Genomic DNA, 22606 nt, shown 5'->3' with positions numbered 1-22606 from the left:
TTCTTGGCTGTATTGCTTCTCTTTCAAGCATAATCAGCAGAATTCAGTGATTAAACAAGAACTTCAGGTATTTATAAATTAATTTCATAATAAAGTATCCTGAAAACGCTATGCTTTGTGCCATGAGTACATGAGTTTTCAGTGAAGTATCAAGCCATAATTTCCATATAACAACTCTCTAACTCTTAAAAATTAATTTTATATGTGCGTATTGTAATTCCATCAAGTAAATATTTCAAAATATTAGGATTTAAAATGTTAAATACATCCTCTTTATCTCTTGAAATATTTATGATATTTCAATATATACCTTATTCTCATTTGTATGTTCTAATATTTAATTCACATTCTAAAATATTAAGATATTTGCTAACTTGCTTGCAGAAAGTTCTCTCCTACTGTGAAGAGATCGCAAATTTAGTAGCAGGAGATTACCAGAAAGATTATGAAAATGGTCTGAAGATTTGTGACTATTCTCGCCACTTGTTTTCAGAGTGGTACGGCAGGCTGGAGAGTGAGAAAGTGAAGTGTAAGTATTACTTACATTGTTTTTTATTCTGAAAAGATGTAACTATTTTTCTGTTTTAATTTTTTTTTGTTCTCTTCTTTCTCTAACTGTTATTTTTTAATGACTTCCTTGACAATTTTGATCCGCACCCTATCACAGACATTCCCTCTTCACCCCTTCCCTTCTCTGCCACTTAAAACATGCTTGTTTAATCACTTTTCCAGTTCTGATGAATGGCTCTTACAATGAAACATTGACTCTATTTCTCTCCCTATGGATGCTGCTTGACCTACTGAGTTTTTCAGGCATTTTCTTTCTGACCTGAAACGTTAACTTTGTTTCCCTTTCCACAGATGCTACCTGATCTACTGAGTGCCTTGTGCACTTTCTGTTTCTGTATCAGATTTCCAGCATCTATTCCACCTATCTAGTCAAAACTGAAACACATTAGAAGTTATGACGGTACATGATAAGCCTGGTTAAAGGAGATGGGTTTAAGGGACATCTTGAAGAACAGAAAAGAAAGGGAGAGGCAGAGAGGTTTAGGTTTAGAAGTCCAGAGTTCAGGCCTGTGGAACTGAGGTCACTAGCACCAATGGTGGAGGACTTAAATTAATGCCCTCTTTACATGTGTTTTTCTTCTAAAATACAATACTCCCTACATGTGTAATATCATTATTGATGCGTGTTGATAAGATAGAATATGAGGCAAATGAAGTTGCTACTCACTATAATAGATCACTTTCAAGAATACATCACTTGTTAACAATGTTAACCTAGTGCTTAACACTAGCATAACAGGGATTCCTTGACTTGAGCCTATAACATATTCATGCAAACCCCCACATTTGGGGAAGTGTGGGGGTGGGGAGGTGGTGTTCCTGGAAAACAATCCATATCATGATTTTCCATAACACAAAGTCACTTCACCTGTGCATGCGTCAAGAAACGCAAGTTGAAATTTGTGCTGATTTATTTACGTTTTTCACATAAATTCCATGAAAATGAATTTTATTCTGTATCTCAAATTTTTGGGTAGTGGTTTGTGAATTCTGTAAGCGCAGATTTTCTTAACCCGAATGGCCGTAACGCAGTGTCGTCTATACGTGCAAAAACCCTGCAGATCTCCATCATAAAAGTTACCTATATTGATTTGTTACATGTTTTTGAGAATTTATAAGATAAGATAAGAGAAGATAATCTTTATTAATTACATGTACATCAAAACACACAGTAAAATGCATCTTTTGCATAGAGTGTTCTGGGGCAAGCCTGCACATGTCGCCACGCTTCCGGCACCAACATAGCATGCCCACAACTTCCTAACCCATACGTCTTTGGATGTAGGAGGAAACCGGAGCACCTGGAGGAAACCCATGCAGACACGGGGAGAACATACAAATTCCTTACAGACAGCGGCTGGAATTGAACCAGGGTTACTGGAGCTGTAATAGTGTTACACTAACTGCTTATTTGAATATTGAAAGCAGTGGAATTTGCATAAATTGTTGTTATGTTATTCTCAATGGAATATGCCCTGTGCTTTATTTTAGATTACCCATTGAAATCTAAGACCATTCATACCGACACAAAAAGCCCATAGTTGTTCTGACACCGAGAAAGGGAGAAATTGTAATTATGTGAGTATAGAATAACATACAGGAAGACACAATGGCATTAGTAATACTAGAGAAACAAAGGACTGCAAATGCTGGAATCTAGATGAAAACTGTGATGATGCTGGAGGAACTCAGCAGGCCAGGCAGCATCTGTGGTGAAAAGCAGGCGGTCAACGTTTCAGGTCAGGACCCTTCTTCAGGACTGAAGATAGGAAGAGGGGAAGCCCAATACAGAGAAGGGAAAAGCAGAGCAGTGAATGGTAGACAAAAGAGGGGAGGTGGGGTGGCCACAAGGTGGTGATAGATAAATGCAGATAAGAGATAGTGATAGGCAGGTGCAAGGGAGGAAGGGAGAGCAGATCCACTGGGGGATGGGTAAAAGGTAAGAAGAGAGAGGAAAAAAGGCTAGAAAAGGGAAGAAAAGAAGAAGTATGGTGGCGGGGGGGGGGGTGCTTGTGGGGAAGGGGGGTGGGGATTACCTAAAGTGGGAGAATTCTATGTTCATGCCCTTAAGCTGCAAGGTTACAAGATGGGAAATGAGGCGCTGTTCCTCCAGTTTACGCTTGGAATTCTCCTGGCAGTGGAGGAGGCCAAGGACTGTCATATCAGTGATAGTGTAGGAGGGGGAGTTGAAGTGACTGGCAATGGGGAAATGCAGGTCTTGGTTATGGACAGAGCACAGGTGTTCTTGGAAAAAAACAGGCGGTCAACGTTTTGGGTCAGGACCCTTCTTCGGGACTGAAGATAGGAAAAGGGGAAGCCCAATATATATGGAGAAAAGCAGGCGGTCAATATTTCAGGTGGAGAAAAGCAGGCGGTTGAGTTATCAACTAGTTCCATTTGCTTGTCTACAAGCAGAAGTGAGAGGAAGAAAAGATCAAAAACTGGCAACTCATCGCACTGTTAAATGTGGATTACAAGTTTCTGTCCAAGGCCATCACCAATTCAAATGCATCATATTTCCTTCCAACATGGAATGAGGCCATTCAGCCCATTGAGTCTATGCCAGCTCTCAAAGTAACCCCATCAATCCCAGTCCTCCAGTTAATTCCCTGTAACCTATTCTCTGACATATGCCCATTAACACCTCACTGTTTCTCTTGACACCAACATACACTAGGACATTTACAGTGGACAGTTATTCTAACAGTCTGCTCTTGGGAAGCTGATCTATCAGTCAGACCAACAATATAACACCACAACAGCGGGAAGATCTTGTTGGATTTGACTGTTTTAATTAGTTTTTTAACATGTATAGTGTTTAATACACCTCAAGTGGCTGCACAAGGAATGGCCGCTTCCTAGTTTATTGGTTCGTCCATCAGGTGAATATGTGGATTTTTCATTGGTTGGTTTGGCCACAAGTATCTAATAGGTATCCTGATTGGACTATTGTTAGCTAAGAAGTACCTCTTATCTCAGGTATAAAAGGTGTCGCTTTTTGTTAATTACCCTCTTGCTCTCCTCCCCTCTGGCCTGAGCTCATCTTTAGTTCCTTTTGTCTCAGCTCATCTCCCAGTAGTTAAGGTAGTGCCATGTGCTCTGTGACTGTTTCTTTGTTTTAAACTTTTCCAATAAAACTTTGTGAAGCACCAAGTTCTTTTCTCCTCATTCCTGGACTCCTGAAAGAACCTGTGGATTCGAAAATAACTGGATCTGACAATCTCTAACTGAGTTGCACTGCTCTGGGATACTCCTTGTGGAGTGCATTTTTGGCAAGAAGTTTTGGAAAGGGATGTAGTGGTTTTTGTCAGGGTTCAAAATGAGCACCTATGTAACATAGGACTGCCCTCAAGAAGTTATTCCCGTGAACACAAAACAAGACAAACATCAACTGCTGCTGAAAGATCATCAGCTCGGTGGAAGATGCACTTTGGTTTACCTGAAGCTTGTTGGTTTTCCTGTACAATGAGATGCCCGCCACTGAATGTTGCCGACTGGCATGTTCCAAAGTACAGGTGTACGTGCTGAGGGATGCACTGAAACTCAGCATAGCCACAACAAAGGCTCACGAGGAAAGGTCAAAGTGTAGCTAGAGGCCGATCCCTGTGTAATAATCTCACAAACGTTTCAATGACAGAATGTTTGGAGATAAAATATTCATAGCATGTTAACATATTTTAAATATTCTAAGCCAATGTAAGGATATGGGTCAAATGCATGCAAATGGGGGTAGCTTTGATGGCCACCTTGTCGGTATGGAAGAGTTGGCACAAAAGGCCTCTTTTTGAGCTGTATTACTCTAAGGGTATGCCTGGTACAGTGAACAAAAGTAATTCCATGTCCATTTGTATCTCTGAATATCTTATGAACACAGTATATTTTGGGGGAAAAAATTTGCCCCATTCTCTTTTCCTTTCTCTATATCCCTGCAATTATTTTCCTTTCCAAGTATCTAACCAAATTGCCTCCTATTGAATCTGCTTCCTTTATCTTTTCAGTTGTGAAATCCAGAACATAGAATCGCAGACTTACATAAGCAGCACAACAGCTCTCTGTCATGCTCTGCTCTCCATATGAATCTGCTCCCTGCCTCTTTAACTCGTAACAGCCTGTCCTACAGATCACAGCAGCCCTCCGCATCAAAACAGTTCTCCTCTGTTCTTCTCCAATCATAGAGACAAAGAATCATACAGCATGGAAATAGGCCATTTGGCCCAACTTGTTCATGTTGACTTTGTTCCCCAGCGAGCTAGTTCCATGTATCTAGATAAGTACCTGGTAAACATGTCCTTACCATATACTTATCTAGATGGCTTTTAAATGTTGCTAATGTGCCCTCTGGCTAATTAAGATAAGATAAGATAAGATATCTTTATTAGTCATATGTACATCGCAACACACACAAAAAATGCATTTTTTGCATAGAGTGTTCTGGGGGCAGCCCGCAAGTGTTGCCACGCTTCAGGCGCCAACATAGCATGCCCACAACTTCCTAACCCGTACGTCTTTGGAATGTGGGAGGAAACCGGAGCACGCGGAGGAAACCCACGCAGACATGGGGAGAACATATAAATTCCTTACAGACAGTGGCCGGAATTGAAACCAGGTTGCTGGCGCTGTAGTAGCATTACTTTAACTGCTGCAGTCTGTGCCCTCTGCTCCCTGACTTTCCTACCAATAAAAATAACTTCTCCTCAAAGAAAATTCCACGTAACTTTGAATATTAAATCTCTTAACTTCCTCTGTTCTAAAGACAGCAATCTTGGCTTCTCAGAGTCACTCCATATAGATCAAATCCTGTGTCCCGGGGTTCATTTCAAACAAAACAATTGTAGGCATATTAGGCCACATCAGCCCAACTCCTCATGGCCAGATGCTGATTTGCTGAAGTTGCTTATTTTATTTTCAGTCGAAGTTGCAATCAATGTTTCAAAGTGTCTGAAATACTTGTTTTTGTTTGTTCTCATTTTCAGTTAATGAAGAAGCAATCACCAAGGTCAAACACCATGAAAAAAACTCTAAAGGGAGAGAGTTACCTGGATTCACAAAGTACCGAATATTTGAAACTATTGTCAGAGAACATATTCAGAAATTACTGGCTCCTGCTCTTCAACTGATGAAAGAACTTGCAGGTAAAGTAGAAAAGAGCTGTGCCATACTGTACAGAAGGAACTAATGCTTTAACCAATAATTCACCATAGCCGAAGCCAGCATGGACACATTAGGCCAAACTATCTGCTTCTGTGCTGTGACCTTGTCTAATTATTTGGTCCCATGGCTCATGAAATTTAAACTAAAAAGGATATCTGTGAAAATCCAGGATGAGCATGAATGTTTCTAGAATTAGAGGTTAATGCAAACCATTCCACTTGTGAAACCTGATCTTTTACAAATCATTGGCCTATTAGAGTCTCATTCTTTTCAGTGCCTTCAATAGGCTGATTCTTGTGAAGGGAAGATCCTGCCTGACCAACCTATTGGAGTTTTTTGAAGAAGTCAGAGGTAAGGTGGATAAGGGAGAGGTGGTGGATGTTGTGTATTTAGACTTTCAAAAGGCCTTTGATAAGGAGCCTCACAAGAGACTGATTAATAAGATGAGAGGTCATGGAATTACGGGTAGGATAACAGAATGGGTGGAGCATTGGCTGGTTGACAGGAAGCAAAGAGTGGAAATAAAAGGATCTTGTTCTGGTTGGTTACCGGTTACTAGTGGTGTGCTGCAGGGGTCGGTGTTGGGACTGCTCCTTTTTACCTTGTACATTAACGATTTGGATGATGGAATAAATGGTTTTGTGGCTAAGTTTGCGGATGACACCAAGATAGGGGGAGGAGTAGGGAGTATTGAAGAGATAGGAAGGTTGCAGAGGGACCTAGACAGTTTAGGAGAATGGGCAAGGAAATGGCAGATGAGATTCAATGTAGAGAAATGTGCAGTTGTACACTTTGGAAGCAGAAATAAGTGGGCCGATTATTATCTAGGAGGAGAGAAAATCCAAAGCACGGAAGTACAAAGGGACTTCGGGGTGCTCGTGCAGGATACTTTAAAGGTTAACCACCAGGTCGGATCGGTGGTAAAGAAAGCGAATGCTATGTTGGCATTCATTTCGAGAGGTATAGTGTATAAAAGTAAGGAAGTGTTGATGAGGCTCTACGGGGCACTAGTGAGGCCTCATTTGGAATATTGTGCGCAGTTTTGGGCCCCACATCTTAAGAAGGATGTGTTGACGTTGGAGAGGGTTCAGAGGAGATTTACGAGGATGATTCCAGGAATGGAAGCGCTTACGTATGAGGAGCGTTTGTCGGCTCTTGGACTGTACTCACTGGAGTACAGAAGAATGAGAGGGGACCTCATAGCGACATTTAAAATATTGATAGGAAAGGACAGAGTAAACATGGCTAGGCTGTTTTCCTGGGTGGGTGAGTCCAGGACCAGAGGGCACAATCTTAGAATTAGAGGGTACAGTTTCAAAACAGAGATGAGGAAAAATTTCTTTAGCCAGAGGGTGGTGAATTTGTGGAACTCCTTGCCACGTACAGCAGTGGAGGCCAGATCAGTGGGGGCGTTCAAGGAGGAGATAGATAGATATCTAAATAGTCAGGATATCAAGGGATATGGGGATAAGGCCGGAAATTGGGATTAGAATAGTTTTTTTTCTTCTTCTTCCCCCATTCCCCAGTTCTCATTTCTATTTCCCTTTCCTTGGAGCAGATTCGATGGGCCGAATGGCCTGCTTCTGTTCCCTTGTCTTGTGATCTTGTGATTTATATTTATTTCACCTGTAAACTCGATACTCAATTGTTCCCCTTGTTGCTAGGTTTCCGGACCCTCAAAAGCCCAGCAGTTGCTAAGCTTTGTGTGCTCGTCAGGGCCTTGGAGATTACTGGAAGGAAATGACTGAGCCCCATTTAGTTCATCTTCCAGATGAACTGGTCATTGGATGATGCAATGATGAAAGTTTAGAAAGGGATAAGAATTTAACTTCAGGCAACATGGAGACAAATTTGAGAAGAAGGGTGGTGAATACAGGACTGAAGGTGTTATATTTGAATGCACGCAGTATACAAAATAAGGTAGATGAGCTCATAGCGTAGTTAGAAATTGGCAGATATGACGTTGTGGGCCTCACAGAGTCGTGGTTGAAAGAAGATCACAGCCGGGAGCTAAACATCCAAGGATACACATCCTATCGAAAAGACAGGCAGGTGGGCAGAGGGGGTGGGGTGGCTCTGTTGGTAAAAAATGAAATCAAATCCTTAGCAAGAAGTGACATAGGATCAGAAAATGTAGAATCCTTGTGGGTCGAGTTAAGAAACTGCAAGGGTAAAAAGATCCAGATGGGAATTATATACAGGCCTCTGAATAGTAGCCAGGATGTGGGGTACAAATTACAACAGGAGGTAGAAAAGGCATGTAAAAGGGGAAATGTTACGGTGGTCATGGGGGATTTCAATATGCAGGTAGATTGGGAAAATCAGGTTGGTACTGGATTCCAAGAGAAGGAATTTGTAGAATGCCTATGAAATAGCTTTTTAGAGCAGCATGGTCGAAACGACTAGGGAAAAGGCAATTCTGGATTTGGTGTTGTGCAATGAACCAGATTTGATTAGGGAGCTTAAGGTAAAGGAACCCTTGGGAGGCAGTGATCACAGTATGACAGAATTCACCCTGCAGTTTGAGAGGGAGAAGCTGAAATTGGATGTATTGGTATTACAGTTGAGTAAGGTAACCACAGAGGCATGAGAAAGGAGCTGGCCAAAGTTGATTGGAAGGGGACCCTATCAGGGATAATGGTAGAGCAGCAATGGTAGGAGTTTCTGGGAGTAATTTGGAAGACGTAGGATCAGTTCATCCCAAAAAAGAAGCATTCTAAAGGGAGGATGAGGCAACCGTGGCTGACAAGGGAAGTGAAAGACAGCATAAAAGTAAAAGAGAGGGCATACAATATTGCAAAAATTAGTGGGAAGCTAGAGGATTAAGAAGCTTTTAAAAAACCAACAGAAGGCAACTAAAAAAGCAATAAGGGGAGAAAAGATGAAACCAAATAATAAACCAATACCAAATATGAAAGTAAGCTCACCAGTAATATAACAGGGGATACCAAAAGTTTTTTTCAGATATATAAAGTGTAAAATAGAGGCTTCTTTTAATTAAATAAAAGAGTTACTTCTATTAATACCAAAACACACTTTTATTTCACTTTTTTTCACATTACACTGTAGTATACTATATTTACCTACTGAATATTGAAAGGCCTGGATAGAGTGGATGTGAAGAGAATGTTTCCAGTAGTGGGAGAGTCTAGGACCAGAGGGCACAGCCTCAGAATAAAAGGACATCCCTTTAGAACAGAGATAAGGAGGAATTTCTTTAGCCAGAGGGTGGTGAATCTGTAGAATTCATTGCCACAGACAGCTGTGGAGGCCAAATCATTGGATATATTTATAGGTTCTTGATTAGTAAGTGCGTCAAAGGTTTGGGAGTAGGCAGGAGAATGGGGTTGAGAGGAAAAAATAAATCAGCCATGAACGAATGGTGGAGCAGACTCAATGGGCCAAATGGCCTAATTCTGCTCCTATATCTTATGTCTTATGATGGGCTAGTTGTAACGGTCAGCTATCCTTTGGTGTATAAAAAACACAGAAATCATGAGAGACACACAGCTCCTAATCCAGCATCCCTCCAAAGCCTCCTCTGACCCCAGAGACCACCAGCTCCTGAAGCCCCGATTCCTTGACTGCCACAACTCCCAAGCACTCCCACTCCAACTCTCACCTTCACTCTGATCCCCAAATATATTCCATGACAAGCCTAACCTCTTGACGCACCAGCTCCTTTGCTTTCCCACTCCAACCCTCACACCTCATCATCCTCCCTCTGACTCTTGAACCCCACTAACTCCAGAGCTACCCTCATTCCACAGCCCCCTTCCTCAAGCTCTCAAGATCCCACCTTCCTGCTCAAGAGTGGCCATGCCTATCGCTTAAGCTCACAATCTCTACCATGTGCTACCTCCCATTACCTCTCTTAGTGATGCTCAATCTGGTTGGCAGTGACGTGACAGGCAGTGCAAAGTGGGGGATGGGAAGATCTGCCTTCATGGAAATCTGAAGCATGAAAGAACCGCAACTAGGAGGCCATTGAGGGAATGCTGGAGAGCCTGAGATCTGTGACCTTTTCTGTGTGAAAATCCAGTGGAGTTTGAGGTCCCTGCTCCATTTCTTGGGGCATTCCACAGTTGCACATCTTTCCATAGATGGGCAAAGGGCAAGGATCATGAGCTGGCCCTGGCAAGGCCCGAAAACTGTGCTTTGTCCTTCCTTAAACTGTGAGCAGACCAAAAATTGTTGCATTGTCTACCTGTTGCCACAGTTACAGGTCTCAACATTGTAACAGAGCCCCACTTCACCATCTCAGTTCTTATCAGGCCTTGGGCACAGAGGCCATTTAAGGACTTCCAGGTTGTCTATATCTTCACTGCTCAGTTGCTCTAATGCCCACGCTAACTCGTTGGTCATTTAGTTGGTTATATCCCTCTTTAAAAGATCTTGTTGTGCTGAACTGGTCTGTCAGCTTTATCAACATTACATCGCCACTGTATGTTTCAATATACATGTGACTAATAAAGATATTTTATCTTATCTTATCTTATCATTGGCCAGTGTGTAATGTGTTATAATAAAGAGAGTTCATTCCTTCTTTTGTTTCAAACAAACTTAGCTCTCTCGTGATTCAAGCCAAAACTGTCTGATGAGAAATTGTGCATGTGAAGAGCATGACTTTTGTCCAATCTGGCCTGTTCTTGTGGAATTGCTGTTACAGGTTCTTTAATGTTCCTGCGATATAGTATCTCCAGTATAATCGGAAGGAAATTTAAAGGCAGTCCTGCTTTATCACAATAAGAATATTTAAACTATTTTCATGTTTTTTTCACAGACAAAACCCACACAATTTTTAACAAAATAGGACTTGAACATTTTGGTGCATTCCCAAATTTATTGAGGACGACCAAGGTATGTGTATCAAATGTTGTTATACTTGGAGATTTTGGGACCATGGCTAATACTTGGAATATTCAGCAGAGAAACAGCCCTAAGCCCCAAAGCTGGTTTATATTTTCCTATTAAACCCCTCCTATCTTTCTTTAATTAACTCTATCAGTATTGCATTCTGTTCCTTTCTCCCTCATTCTTAAGTAGGTTAACTCTAAGCGCCAATTGCCTCAGCCGCCCCCTGTATTATGTTCCACATTCTCACCATTCTCTGAATTCTTGATACCATCTGAGACTGAAGAACTCTAATTTTGCTCTTTACCTGAAGTGGAAATATTCTCTCTGATCTTCTTTATCAAAATCTTTCATAATCTTAAGGGGTCTATAAGGTCACCTCCTCACCACTGCCATTTCCAAGAGAAAAGATACTTGACTTGTTCTTCCTTTCCTGAAAAGTATCACCTCCCAGTTCTAGAATTATTCTGGTAATCTTTTCTGAGTCTTCTCATGTGCCTGTTGCAATACAGCAACTAGACCTCAATGCAACCCTGCAAGTGTAATTTAGGCAAAACACGATATAACCAATTTACTTTTCAAATCCATCCCTACAGATATAAATCCTAGTGCTCAACTTGATCTTCCTTTGTGACCTTCTTACCCTGTGACACCTGTTAACCTGTTAGTGAATTGTGTACTTGTACCCTGAGATCCCTTTGATGTTCCACCCCACTTAGTTTTTTATTTTTAGGTATTAGCATAAGACCATAAGATATTGGAGCAGAATTAGGTGATTTGGCCTGTCGAGTCTGCTCCGCCATTCAATCAAGGCTGATTTTTTCAACCCAATTCTTCAGCCTTCTCCCAGCCTTCACCCCCTTACCAATCAAGAACCTATCAATCTCTGCCTTAAATACACCGAAAGACTTGGCCTCCACAGCCCTCTGTAGCAACGAATTCCATAGATTCACCACCCTCTGGCTGAAGGAATTCCTCTAAGTTTAGAGGGACGTCCCTTTATTCTGAGGCTGGCTCTCGGATCCTAGATTCTCCTACTAATGGAAACATCCTCTCCACGTCCACTCTATCCAGGCCTTTCAGTATCCGGTAGGTTTCAATGAGATCCCCCCTCATCCTTCTGAACTCCATCTAGTACAGGCCCAGAGACATCAAATTCTCTTCATATGTTAAGCCTTTGATTCTGGGAATCATTCTTGTGAACCTCCTCTGGACCCGCTGCAGGCCCAGCACAGCCTTTCATAGATACGAGGCTCAAAAATTGTTCACAATATTCCATGGGTGGTCTGATCAATGCCTTATAAAGCCTCAGCAGTACATCCTTGCTTTTAGAGAGTCATAGAGTACTACAGCACAGAAACAGGCCCTTCGCCCATCTAGTCCATGCCAGCCCAATCTTCTGCCTAGTCCCATCTACCTGCACCTGGACCATATTCCTCCAAACCACCCCCCCCCCCCCCCCCCATCCAAGTACCTATCCAAACCTCTCTTAATGTTACAATTGAACCTGCATCTACCACTTCCACTGGCAACTCGTTCCACACTCACACCATCCTCATTTGGAAATTAATTTGCCAATTATGAACCCATTCTTCAAGACTATTAATGTTTTCTGTGAAGTTGTCACAATCCCCCTTGGCATTGAGGATCAACAACCCATTTTATGTCATCTGCAAACTTAGAAATTGTATTTGTGATTCCAAGGTATTAGTCATTCATATAAGTTTGATGCTAGTGTTGAGTGGGACCCCAGTTCTAGAATTCTGAATAGCTATTCTTAGTCTGTACTCAATAGGATGACCAACAGCTTCGTCTCACCTCTGAATTCCTCCTCAATCTACGTTCCAAATCACTACTGAAATGATTCATGGAATTAGCTGTCACCAACCAACAAGGAAGCAATCTAGATCATGACAAGTCAGCTTGAAAACAATTCTCGTTCTCCCATTAGATCTTTTGCCGATGGATTTAAATCCATGATTCCTGTTTATTGAACCAACTTTTGAAGAAAAAAATTTCTCTATCATCTTGAAAACTTCTATTTGATCACCTCCAAAGCAAAGAATCCTTTTTTCCTAAACTCTTCTCACTGCTGAAGTCCTTCATTCCTGATAACATCCTGGTAAACATTTCAGAATCAGAATCATATTTATTATCACTGACACATGATGTGACATTTGTTGTTTTGCGGCAGCAGTACAGTGCAAAGACATAAAATCTATAAATTACAAAAATAATTAAATAGTGCAGTAAAAAAGGAATAACAAGGTAGTGTTCATGGGTTCATGGACCATTCAGAAATCTGACGGCAGAGGGGAAGAAGCTGTTCCTAAATCATTGAGTGTGGGCCTTCAGGCTCCTGTACCTCCTCCCTGATGGTAGTAATGAGAAAGGCCATTTGTGTCCTTTCTAATGTTTTAGCATCGTGTTTTTCATCTAGGTTCTAGCATCTGCAGTCCTTTGTTTCTCTTCTTTCAGCATCATTCCTGGTGCCTTGAATTGTCCACATTAATCTGTTGAGGACTGAGCCATGGTTCACAGAAGTTAATTTTCAGTTGCTGGCAATAAAACTAGTGTAAAGATTATTAGCCACCAGTGTTACTCACCCTTTGCTCATTTGGTTCCACACTTCAACAATGAAGGAGCCATAAATGCAGAGGTACAACCCAAACTCTGGCAAGTGTCTAGAGTTTGCATTCAAGGTCAAAATAAAGTTCTGGTGGATGAATTGTAATCTGAAGGCGTAAGATATTGTGCCTCCATAAAACTTTAATGAGATCTTGGTTAGAAAGCTATGTGCATTAATGGGACCCCCACTACAGATAGATGCTGATGCTTTGGTGATAATAGAATACAGATTCACTAGGTTGTTATAGAGGAAATGCAAATATGATAACAGCCTCAAAAGTATGCATCTTTTCTCATTACAATGATGTTGATTAAGGGCTGATAAGAAGGATTTTAGACTGATGAGTAGATTGGGCCACACACATTGAAAAGTCAAAAATGAAGGTCTTTAGGCACAGGACGAAGTGTGGTAGGTTGGAACAAAACACCAACAAATTTCTTCACAGAGAATGTTTCAAGGTTCTTGCATTCATTTCCAGTGTTAGTGGTTGAGGCAGAGACCATGTCAGTGTAAGACATTGGGCAAAAGGATAAAGAGATATAGGAACAGGGTAAGTGTGATTAGGACTATTTAGTCACATAAACGGTAAATGGTTAGCCATTTTGTAACCTGGTTATTTCTGTGTACATGATCCGTACAATGGTTTTGTTGGTTGTGTTCCTGGTGCTTAAAATTGTCAACATTGCACTGCTTTGTTAACAAATTATAAAAGATATGAAAATACCTTCCATTACATTTTGTTACTTCCTGTCTCTGCTGTGTTTTACACAAAGTTTCCTTTTTAACCTGGCATAGGAGACTAACTATCCATTAAACTCTTAGGAACAAGGTGGTTGCTAGGGTTGTAGGATGATCGGGGATGAGGTATCCCTTAGCTTTCTTTCCAGGGAACAGGGAACTCAGAAGAAACATCTTGGTGGGAACATGGAACTTGCTACTGCGGAGAGTGATTGAAGTAAATAGCATAGCTACATTTAAGGGAGGTTTGGCTTAGCATATGAGGGAGGTAGAAATATGAAGGGTGCACTGATCTATAAAGAAAATATGGGAAAAAGCTCAAGTGATGCATAAATGCTAGCATGGACTGGTTGCGATGAAAGGCCTGCTTCCACACCATATATCTGATGTAATTATACTGGCCTCTGTAATTGAATCAGAATGCTTGCTTGAAGATTACAAAGTCACAGAGTTGTAGCTCATGGCAATTAGCAGCAGTGCTTCACGCAAGGACACACAGTTAGAGATATGTAAGACTTAATTAACCCCCTGTTGGCTCCAGAGGGACAGACTATGGAATATTAACAAGATGTACAAGAGATAAATGAGCCACAGGTGGTTCCTAAATGAATTAATCTCTGCAGAAATGCAGGGAGAGATAATAAGTTCATAAATACAGGGGAAATATGGCTACTCTTGAAGTCAAGTGAATTTTGGAGGGATTGACCGATTTAATCAAAGAAGTGAGTTGAATAATCAATTACTGACCGGGGTTGGAGTCTCATTATGGGGTTTTCAAGAAGTAGCAGCCAAATGTTTGCACCTAGGTTAAGAAAATACTTATCTACGATGTGTAACCTCAGAATTGTATTAATGAGATCACATGCAGCTATGCGTAAGGTACAATAATCACTGCATGAATTGCGATTTTTTTGTTTCATTCATCTGAGGACTCTGTATCAAGTAAATTAGTGATTAAAGGAACTTTAATTTTGACTGATTACTGCAGGGCGTGGAGGGTAACTAAACTTCCACAATACACCTCTGCACATTTTCACTTATGTGCTTTTTCACAGGACATAATTGCCGTTGTCCGTCAAATGCAGGAGCAAGGGGCAGAGCAGATGCTAAGGATGCATTTTAAAATGGAGGACATGGTATATGCACCAGACGCAATGTATAGCTTCAAACTGACAAATACTCATTCAAGCTCCCAGCACAATCTGAATGCCAACCATTCAGTATCAGGCAATTTAAGTCTTATATTGGTTTCTCACTTGCAGACTTATTACCAGGTGGGTATTTAAAATTTGGTTTATCACTTTATGGTTACATATTCTGAACTGTTGTGGATACCACTGAGGGATCACTACATTGACAGGGATGCTGTCCTTCAGATGAGCTATTAAACTGAAATCCATTCTGCAACCTCAGCAAGACATTAAAGGTCGCCTAGTTTCATCGATTCACAGAGTCATAGAGAGATGCAGCATGGAAACAGGGTCTTTCATCCACCAAGTCCATGTGGATCATCAACCACACATTTATACTAATCCTACATTCATCCCATTCTCCTTCCATCCTATCAGCTCCTCTCAGATTCTACCACTCATCCACACTAGGGGCAATTTGCAGTGGCCAGTTAACCTGTTGACCTGCACGTCTTAGGGATGGGAGAGGAAACGGGAGCACCCAGAGGAAACTCACTCGGTCATAGGGAGAACATACAAACTCCACACATACACCACCTGTGACCAGGACTGAACCTGGGTCTCTGGTACAGTCAGGCAGCAGCTGTGCTGGCTGTGGATCACTGCATCAGGAACAAGAGTGTTTGTGCTGGTGTTCGAACCAATGTTTATATCTCACTAAAATAGATCAGCTGCTCATTAAAATGTTTTTTTGTCGTTGGATCTTGTTTTGTGCCAATTAACTACCGTGTGAAGATGGAGTGCTGTGATTCTCACATAACAATAGTGACTGCATGTCATTGACAGTAAAGCACTTTGGGAGGGCTGTGGGTCATGAAAACCGTCGTATAAATGCAAATATTTCCTTTCCTTTCTATCTATATCCTCTTTCTTTCTCTCCCTCTCTATTTCTTTCTTCCACTATTTTTTTCACTCCTTCTTTTCTGTTTTCCTCTCTCCTTTCCCCCATTCTTATTCTCTTTCGTTCTCTTCTGCTTTCCTTCTCTCCCCCTCTTTCAGGAATCATAATAAATTCAGCCCATTGTGTCTGTGTCACTTAAAATAAGAGTGACCAAACCCAACCCCACCTTTCAGCCCTGTGAGTCCTGACTTGTTAAGTACTGTTTAAGTATGATGAATGTTTTTGCCTCTACCGCCATTGGATGCAAAAGAGAAGTTTTCTATCTCTCCCTTAATCCTATCATGACTTAATCTATGCTCCTGTTTTTTTGACCCTCTGCTTGTGGAAGTAGGTCCTTCCTACTTACTTTATCTGGACCTTACATAACATTTCAACTAAGTCTCTCTCTCTCTCCCCCCTCTCTCTCTCTCTCCCCCCCTCTCTCTCTCCCCCCCTCTCTCTCTCTCCCCCCCTCTTTCTCTCCCTCTCTCCCTCTCTCATTTCTCTCCCCCCTCCTTGTCTCTGTCTCTCTCTCTCTGTCTCTCTCTCTCTGTCTCTCTCACTGTCTCTCTCTCCCCCCCTCTCTTTCTCTCCCCCTCTCTCTCGTTCTCTCCCTCTCTCATTTCTCTCCCCCCTCCCTGTCTCTGTCTCTGTCTCTCTCTCTCTCTGTCTCTCTCACTGTCTCCCTCTCCCCCCCTTCTCTCCCCCTCTCTCTCTTTCTCTCCCTCTCTCCCTCTCTCTTTCTCTCCCCCTCTCTCTCTTTCTCTCCCTCTCTCCCTCTCTCATTTCTCTCCCCCTCTCCCTGTCTCTCTCTCTGTCTCTCTCACTGTCTCTCTCACTGTCTCTCTCACTCTCTTGGTCTCTCTCTCCCTCCCCTTCTCTTCTATTCTCTCTTTCTCTCCCCCTTTCCACCTTTTCCTTTCTGTTTCTTCCATTCTTTCAATATCTTTCTTTCTTTCACTCTTCCTTTCTATTTGTCTTCTTTCTCCCTTTATTCCCGTCTTTCTTTCTCTATTTTTTTATTTTGCCTACTCTCCTTTTCCCTTTCTCTTTCTTTACCCTTTACTTCCTACCTCGTTCTTTCTCTCTCCCTACCTCCCTCACTGTTTGTTCTTTTCTTTCTTACTTCATTTTTCTTTCCCTCTATTTTTCATTTTTTTAAAATTCCCTTTCAATCCTCAACTTTTCTTTCTTTGACCCTGTCTTCCTTCCTTCCTTTCTGCTTCTCACTTTTCTTTCTCCTTAGAAACACATGCTGATCATTTTTTAAACTTACTTAGATTGTTATAGATCGATTGGTTCAAATGATTCCCATGGTGACCAAGTATCATCTTCTGCAAGAGTTTTCAAAAGAAGTCAAGCTGAAAATGACCCAAACCATTCTCAAAGAAGAAAGTCACTCAGATTTCCTGCAAGAGGATGACAGTACAACGAGGAAGCGTAAAGATCTCAATGATACTCTGCAGCGCTTGACGAATGCAAGAAATCTTCTGATATGTGAAGAAAACAGTAGAATTTAATTTAGGCTTAATTTAGGAGTCTTTTCTCAACCCAGTTCTTTTTAAAATCTTTGATTTCCAATCAATCTGCAAGATATTTCAGCACTGCCAGTCACAGATCCTTCCAAAGAGAAGAACATGCAAACATATAAATTAGGTGTAAGACTAGGTGTAAGGGTAGTCATTTAAAAAGATCATGGCTGATCTGATTATAATCTTGACTCCACATTTCCATTTACCTGCAATAAACTTCAACCCACTCATCAAGCATCGATCCACATAAACCAGTACCAATACCAATATCCAAAGGCACTACTTCCAGCACCCTGAGAGAAAACAAATTCACCTCACCTCTGTCTTAATGGGCAATGCTTTGGTGAACCTTGACTCTAAATTCTCTCACAAAGGTTGACAGACTGCCCCTAGAACGCTCTATGCAAAAGATGCATTTCACTGTGTGTTATGATGTACATGTAACTAATAGAGATATCTGATCTGATCTTATCTGACATTCACCCTGTTAAAACTTCCCAGGATCTGATATGTGTTAATTAAGACCCTCTTACACTTCTAAACTCCGATACTTACAAGCCTTGCTTGACAAACCTTTACTTGTTGGACAATCTGCCCATTTTAGGTACTAGTCTTGTAAACCCACTCTGAACTGCTTTCGATGCATTAACATTCTTCCTTCAATTAGAAAAGCAATACTGTATACTTAATGCAATCTCTGCAATGCACTAGATAACTACTTCCTGCTTTTGTACTCACTTCCTCCTGCAGTAAGAAGTAACATTCTGTCAGCTTTCTGAATTGTTCACTGCGCCTACATTCTGGCCTTTTAGCAATCACGTGGAAAGTGGAGTTTTTGTAGAAGTGATGTGAGCAGATTGAGCTGACTCCAATGCTTCTTGTGGTACTTGGAGCTGACATGAGCAGGGTTCTTCAGTGTTATTTTTCTGCTTAATATGTCTGAGATCAATTGACCCAGTGCAAACACAGTGGGGGAACTATGCATGCAAGTTGCATCCAGCACAACCAGAGTTTTGGTGAGCTTTTGCATTTGTCTGACAATAATTGTGCAAGAACCCTGGATCTGTTCATGAAACATGGTTTCAGATCAGAAATAATCAGAATTGCAGATTTCCACTAATTCCTAAAGTATATCTTTTTTTTAAATCACCAATAGGCATGCATTAAAAGCTTTCAAATATGATTTTCTTTTACATGGAAACATGTAGTTACAACGCACAGTTGGGGCCATTCTGCCATCCTGTTTGAGCCAGCTCTCTACTGAAGCAACTCTCTAGCTCCGCTCACCAGCTCTTTCTCTGTGGCCTTACAAGTTTTCCTCTGTATATATAGTTTTCCTTTCTAAAATTATGAGATGCATAGATGGACAGCCAGTATCTCTTTTCCTAGGGTCGAAATGTCTAATACTAGAGGGCATGCATTTAAGGTGAGAGGGGGAAAGTTCAAAGGAGATGTGAGGGGCAAGTTTTTTGCACAGAGAGTGGTGGGTGCCTGGAATGTGCTGCCAGGGGTGGTAGTGGGGCAGGTACAATGGAGGCATTTAAGACGCTCTTAGATGGGTGCATGACTATGCAGAGAATGGAGGGATATTGTCCATGTGCAGGATGAAGAGATTAATTTAATTAGGCATCAATAGCTTAATTAGTTAGGCACAACATCGTCGGCTGAAAGGGGCAAGTTCTATGTTTTATGTTCTATATGTTTATCCAATTTCCTCCTCAGGGTCACAATAGACCCTACTTCCCCGACCAGCAAGCAAAGCATTTCAGATTCCAACCATATGTTGCGTAAAAAAATAAGAACTGGTTACCCCACAGCAATATCACTGGGAAATGGCTACAAATAGCTTTTAAGTGACTACTCAGGGATTTAAAATTGCTCTTTCACCAGTCGTAGAATAGACAGCAATCAAAAATCTTGATTGAGATTAGAATACTCACCACTCTGAGTAAAAAAACTTACCCTTGACATCTCCTCTATATCTACTCCCCAGCACCTTAAACCTATGTCCTCTTGTGGCCACCAATTCAGCCCTGGGGAAAAGCCTCTGACTATCTACCCTATCAATACCTCTCATCATCTTATACACCTCTATCAGGCCCCCCCTCATCCTCTGTCTCTCCAAGGAGAAAAGGTTGAGCTCCCTCAACCTGTTTTCATAAGGCATGCTCCGCATTCCAGGCAGCATCCTTGTAAACCTCCTCTGCACCCTCTCTATGGCTTCCACATCTTTCCTGTAGTAAGGAGACCAGAATTGAGCACAATACTCCAAGTGGGGTCTGACCAGGGACCTATATAGCTGCAACAATACCTCACGGCTCCTAAATTCAATTCCCTGATTGATGAAGGACAATACACCATATGCCTTCTTAACCACAGAGTCAACCTGCACAGCTGCTTTGAGCGTCCTATGGACTCGGACCCCAAGATCCCTCTGATCCTCCACACTGCCCAAGAGTCCTACCATTAATACTATATTCTGCCAACATATTTGACTTACCAAAATGAACCACTTCACACTTATCTGGGTTGAACTGCATCTGCCACTTCTCAGCCCAACTCTGCATCCTATCTATGTCCCTCCGTAACCTCTGACAGCCCTCCAAACTATCCACAACACCCCCAACCTTCATGTCATCCGCAAACTTACTAACCCACCCCTCCACTTCCTCATCCAGGTCGTTTATAAAAATCACAAAGAGTAAGGGTCCCAGTACAGATCCCTGAGGTACACCACTGGTCACCGACCTCCACGCAGAATACAACCCTTCAACAACCACTCTTTGCCTTCTGTGGGCCAGCCAGTTCAACCTAGAAAGGTGTTTATTTGGAGTAAAGGGAACTATGAGGCTCACAGGCAGGAAACTGGAGGATTAAATTGGGAACAGATGTTCTCTTGGATTCCATGTCTCCTCACCTTCTCCATAAGCCTCGCATGGGGTACCTTATCAAACGCCTTGCTGAAATCCATATACACTACATCTACTACTCTCCCTTCATTGATGTGCTTAGTCACATCCTCAAAAAATTCAATCAGGCTTGTAAGGCAGGACCTGCCCTTAACAAAGCCATGCTGACTATTCCTAATCATATTATACCTCTCCAAATGTTCATAAATCCTGCCTCTCAGGTTCTCCTCCATCAGCTTACCAACCACTGAAGTAAGACTCACCAGTCTATAATTTCCTGGGCTATCCCTACTCCCCGTCTTGAATAAGGGGAGAACATCCGCAGCCCTCCAATCTTCCGGAACCTCTCCTGTCTCCATGGTCGACACAATGATCATCGTCAGAGGCTCCGCAATCTCCTCCCTTGCCTCCCACAGCAACCTGGGGTACATCTCTTCCGGTCCTGGCAACTTATCTAACTTGATGCTTTCCAAAAGTTTCAGCACGACCTCTTTTCTAATATCTACATGCTCAAGCTTTTCAGGCTGCTGCAAGTCCCCACTACAATCCCCCAGATCTTTTTCTGTGGTGAATACTGACGTAAAGTATTCATTACGTACCTCTGCTATTTCTTCCAGATCCATACACACTTTCCCACTGCTGCACTTGATAGGCCCTATCCTTTCGCATCTCATCCTCTTACTCTTCACATACTTGTAGAACGCCTTGGGGTTTTCCTTAATCCTGCCCGCCAAGGCATTCTCATGTCCCCTTCTGACTCTCCTAATCTCTTTCTTAAGTTCCTTCCTTTTAGCCTTGTACTCCTCCAGATCTCTAACATTACCTAGCTCTCTGTACCTTTTGTATGCTTTTGACTAGATTTATTATAGCCTTCATACACCATGGTTCCTGTATCCTATCATGACTCCCCTGTCTCATCGAATATTTGCCACATATCTTCCGTACTTTTCCCAGAGAACATTTGTTCCCAATTTAATCCTCCAATTTCCTGCCTGAGAGCCTCATAATTCCCTTTACTCCAAATAAACACCTTTCTAGCCTGTCTGTTCCAATCCCTCTCCAGTGCTAACGTAAAGGAGATAGAATTATGATTACTATCACCAAAATGTTCACCCACTGAGAGATCTGACACCTGACCAGGTTCATTACCCAATATCAAATCAAGCACAGCCTCTCCTCTTGTAGGTCTATCTACATACTGTGTCAAGAACCCTTCCTGGCCGCCTGTCACTTCTGCGGCCGGGAGGAGATGGTGTACCACGCATACACAGAATGCGAGAGGCTGCAGCCCCTCTTTGCGTATCTGAGGGGGCTGCTGCTTAAGTTCTGGCTGCACTTCAGCCCGATGATGTTGGCATACGGCCACCCAATGCGGCGCGGGGCTGAGCGTGCGGGAGATCTCCTGGTGGGACTTCTGCTGGGCCTGGCCAAGCTGGCCATCCATGGGACGCGGCGGCGGGTGGCCGAGGGTCCTGGCCGGTCTGCCTGCCTGCCCGTCTTCCGTGCTTCCGTGCGCGCGGGTGTCTTTGGAGAGGGAGCACGCGGTCTCCACGGGCACCTTGGCTGAGTTCCACGCTCGGTGGGCTCCTCAAGAGATAGCATGCGTCATGGACGATACCAATACGATTTTGATATGAAATATTGAGTGTTGTGGTACCAGACGTAGCGACATATGTGTGCTTTTGCGGTGTCAGATTACAATAATCTCTGAAGTTATGTAGTTGATTAGATGATCCTTTCTGTATTAGGTGTATACATTTGATAGTTGTAGTCTTTTGTAGTGCTTTTAACTAATAAATGTTTTATACAAAAAAAAAGAACCGTTCCTGAACACACCTAACAAACTCCGTCCCACCTAAACCCCTCACTGTCTGGAGATGCCAATCGATGTTTGGGAAATTAAAATCCCCCATCACAACAACTCTGTTATTCTCACACCTTTCTAGGATCTGCTTCCCTATCTGCTCCTCAATAACCCTGTCACTATTGGGCGGCCTATAAAAAACACCCAGCACAGTTATCAACCCCTTCCTGTTCCTAACCTCCACCCACAGAGAATCCGTAGACAATCCCTCCACAACGTCCACCTTTTACACAGCCGTGACACTATCTCTGATCAACAGTGCCACTCCCCCACCTCTCTTGCCTCCCTC

The 22606-nt window shown here is 42.2% G+C and overlaps 1 protein-coding gene across 4 annotated transcripts in view; it reads left to right on the top strand.

Annotated features, from left to right (window-relative positions):
- Positions 1 to 22219, top strand: part of LOC127569057 (interferon-induced GTP-binding protein Mx3-like) — a 42549-nt gene extending 20330 nt beyond the window's left edge. For all 4 annotated transcript variants that reach the window (XM_052013342.1, XM_052013343.1, XM_052013344.1 and 1 more), the window contains exons 9-13: positions 385 to 529; positions 5544 to 5702; positions 10505 to 10581; positions 14998 to 15216; positions 17293 to 22219. In XM_052013342.1, coding sequence (XP_051869302.1) covers positions 385 to 529; positions 5544 to 5702; positions 10505 to 10581; positions 14998 to 15216; positions 17293 to 17532 — 840 coding nt within the window. In that variant the 3' untranslated portion in view covers positions 17533 to 22219. The remainder of the gene's footprint in view (positions 1 to 384; positions 530 to 5543; positions 5703 to 10504; positions 10582 to 14997; positions 15217 to 17292) is intronic.
- Positions 22220 to 22606: the final 387 nt, after the last annotated feature.

The sequence above is a fragment of the Pristis pectinata genome, chromosome 4 (assembly GCF_009764475.1).
Source record: "Pristis pectinata isolate sPriPec2 chromosome 4, sPriPec2.1.pri, whole genome shotgun sequence".
In the NCBI taxonomy this organism is placed as follows: Eukaryota; Metazoa; Chordata; class Chondrichthyes; order Rhinopristiformes; family Pristidae; genus Pristis; species Pristis pectinata.
The sequence above is the reverse complement of the archived record's forward strand: the minus strand, read 5'-3'. Positions and strand labels throughout refer to the sequence as shown.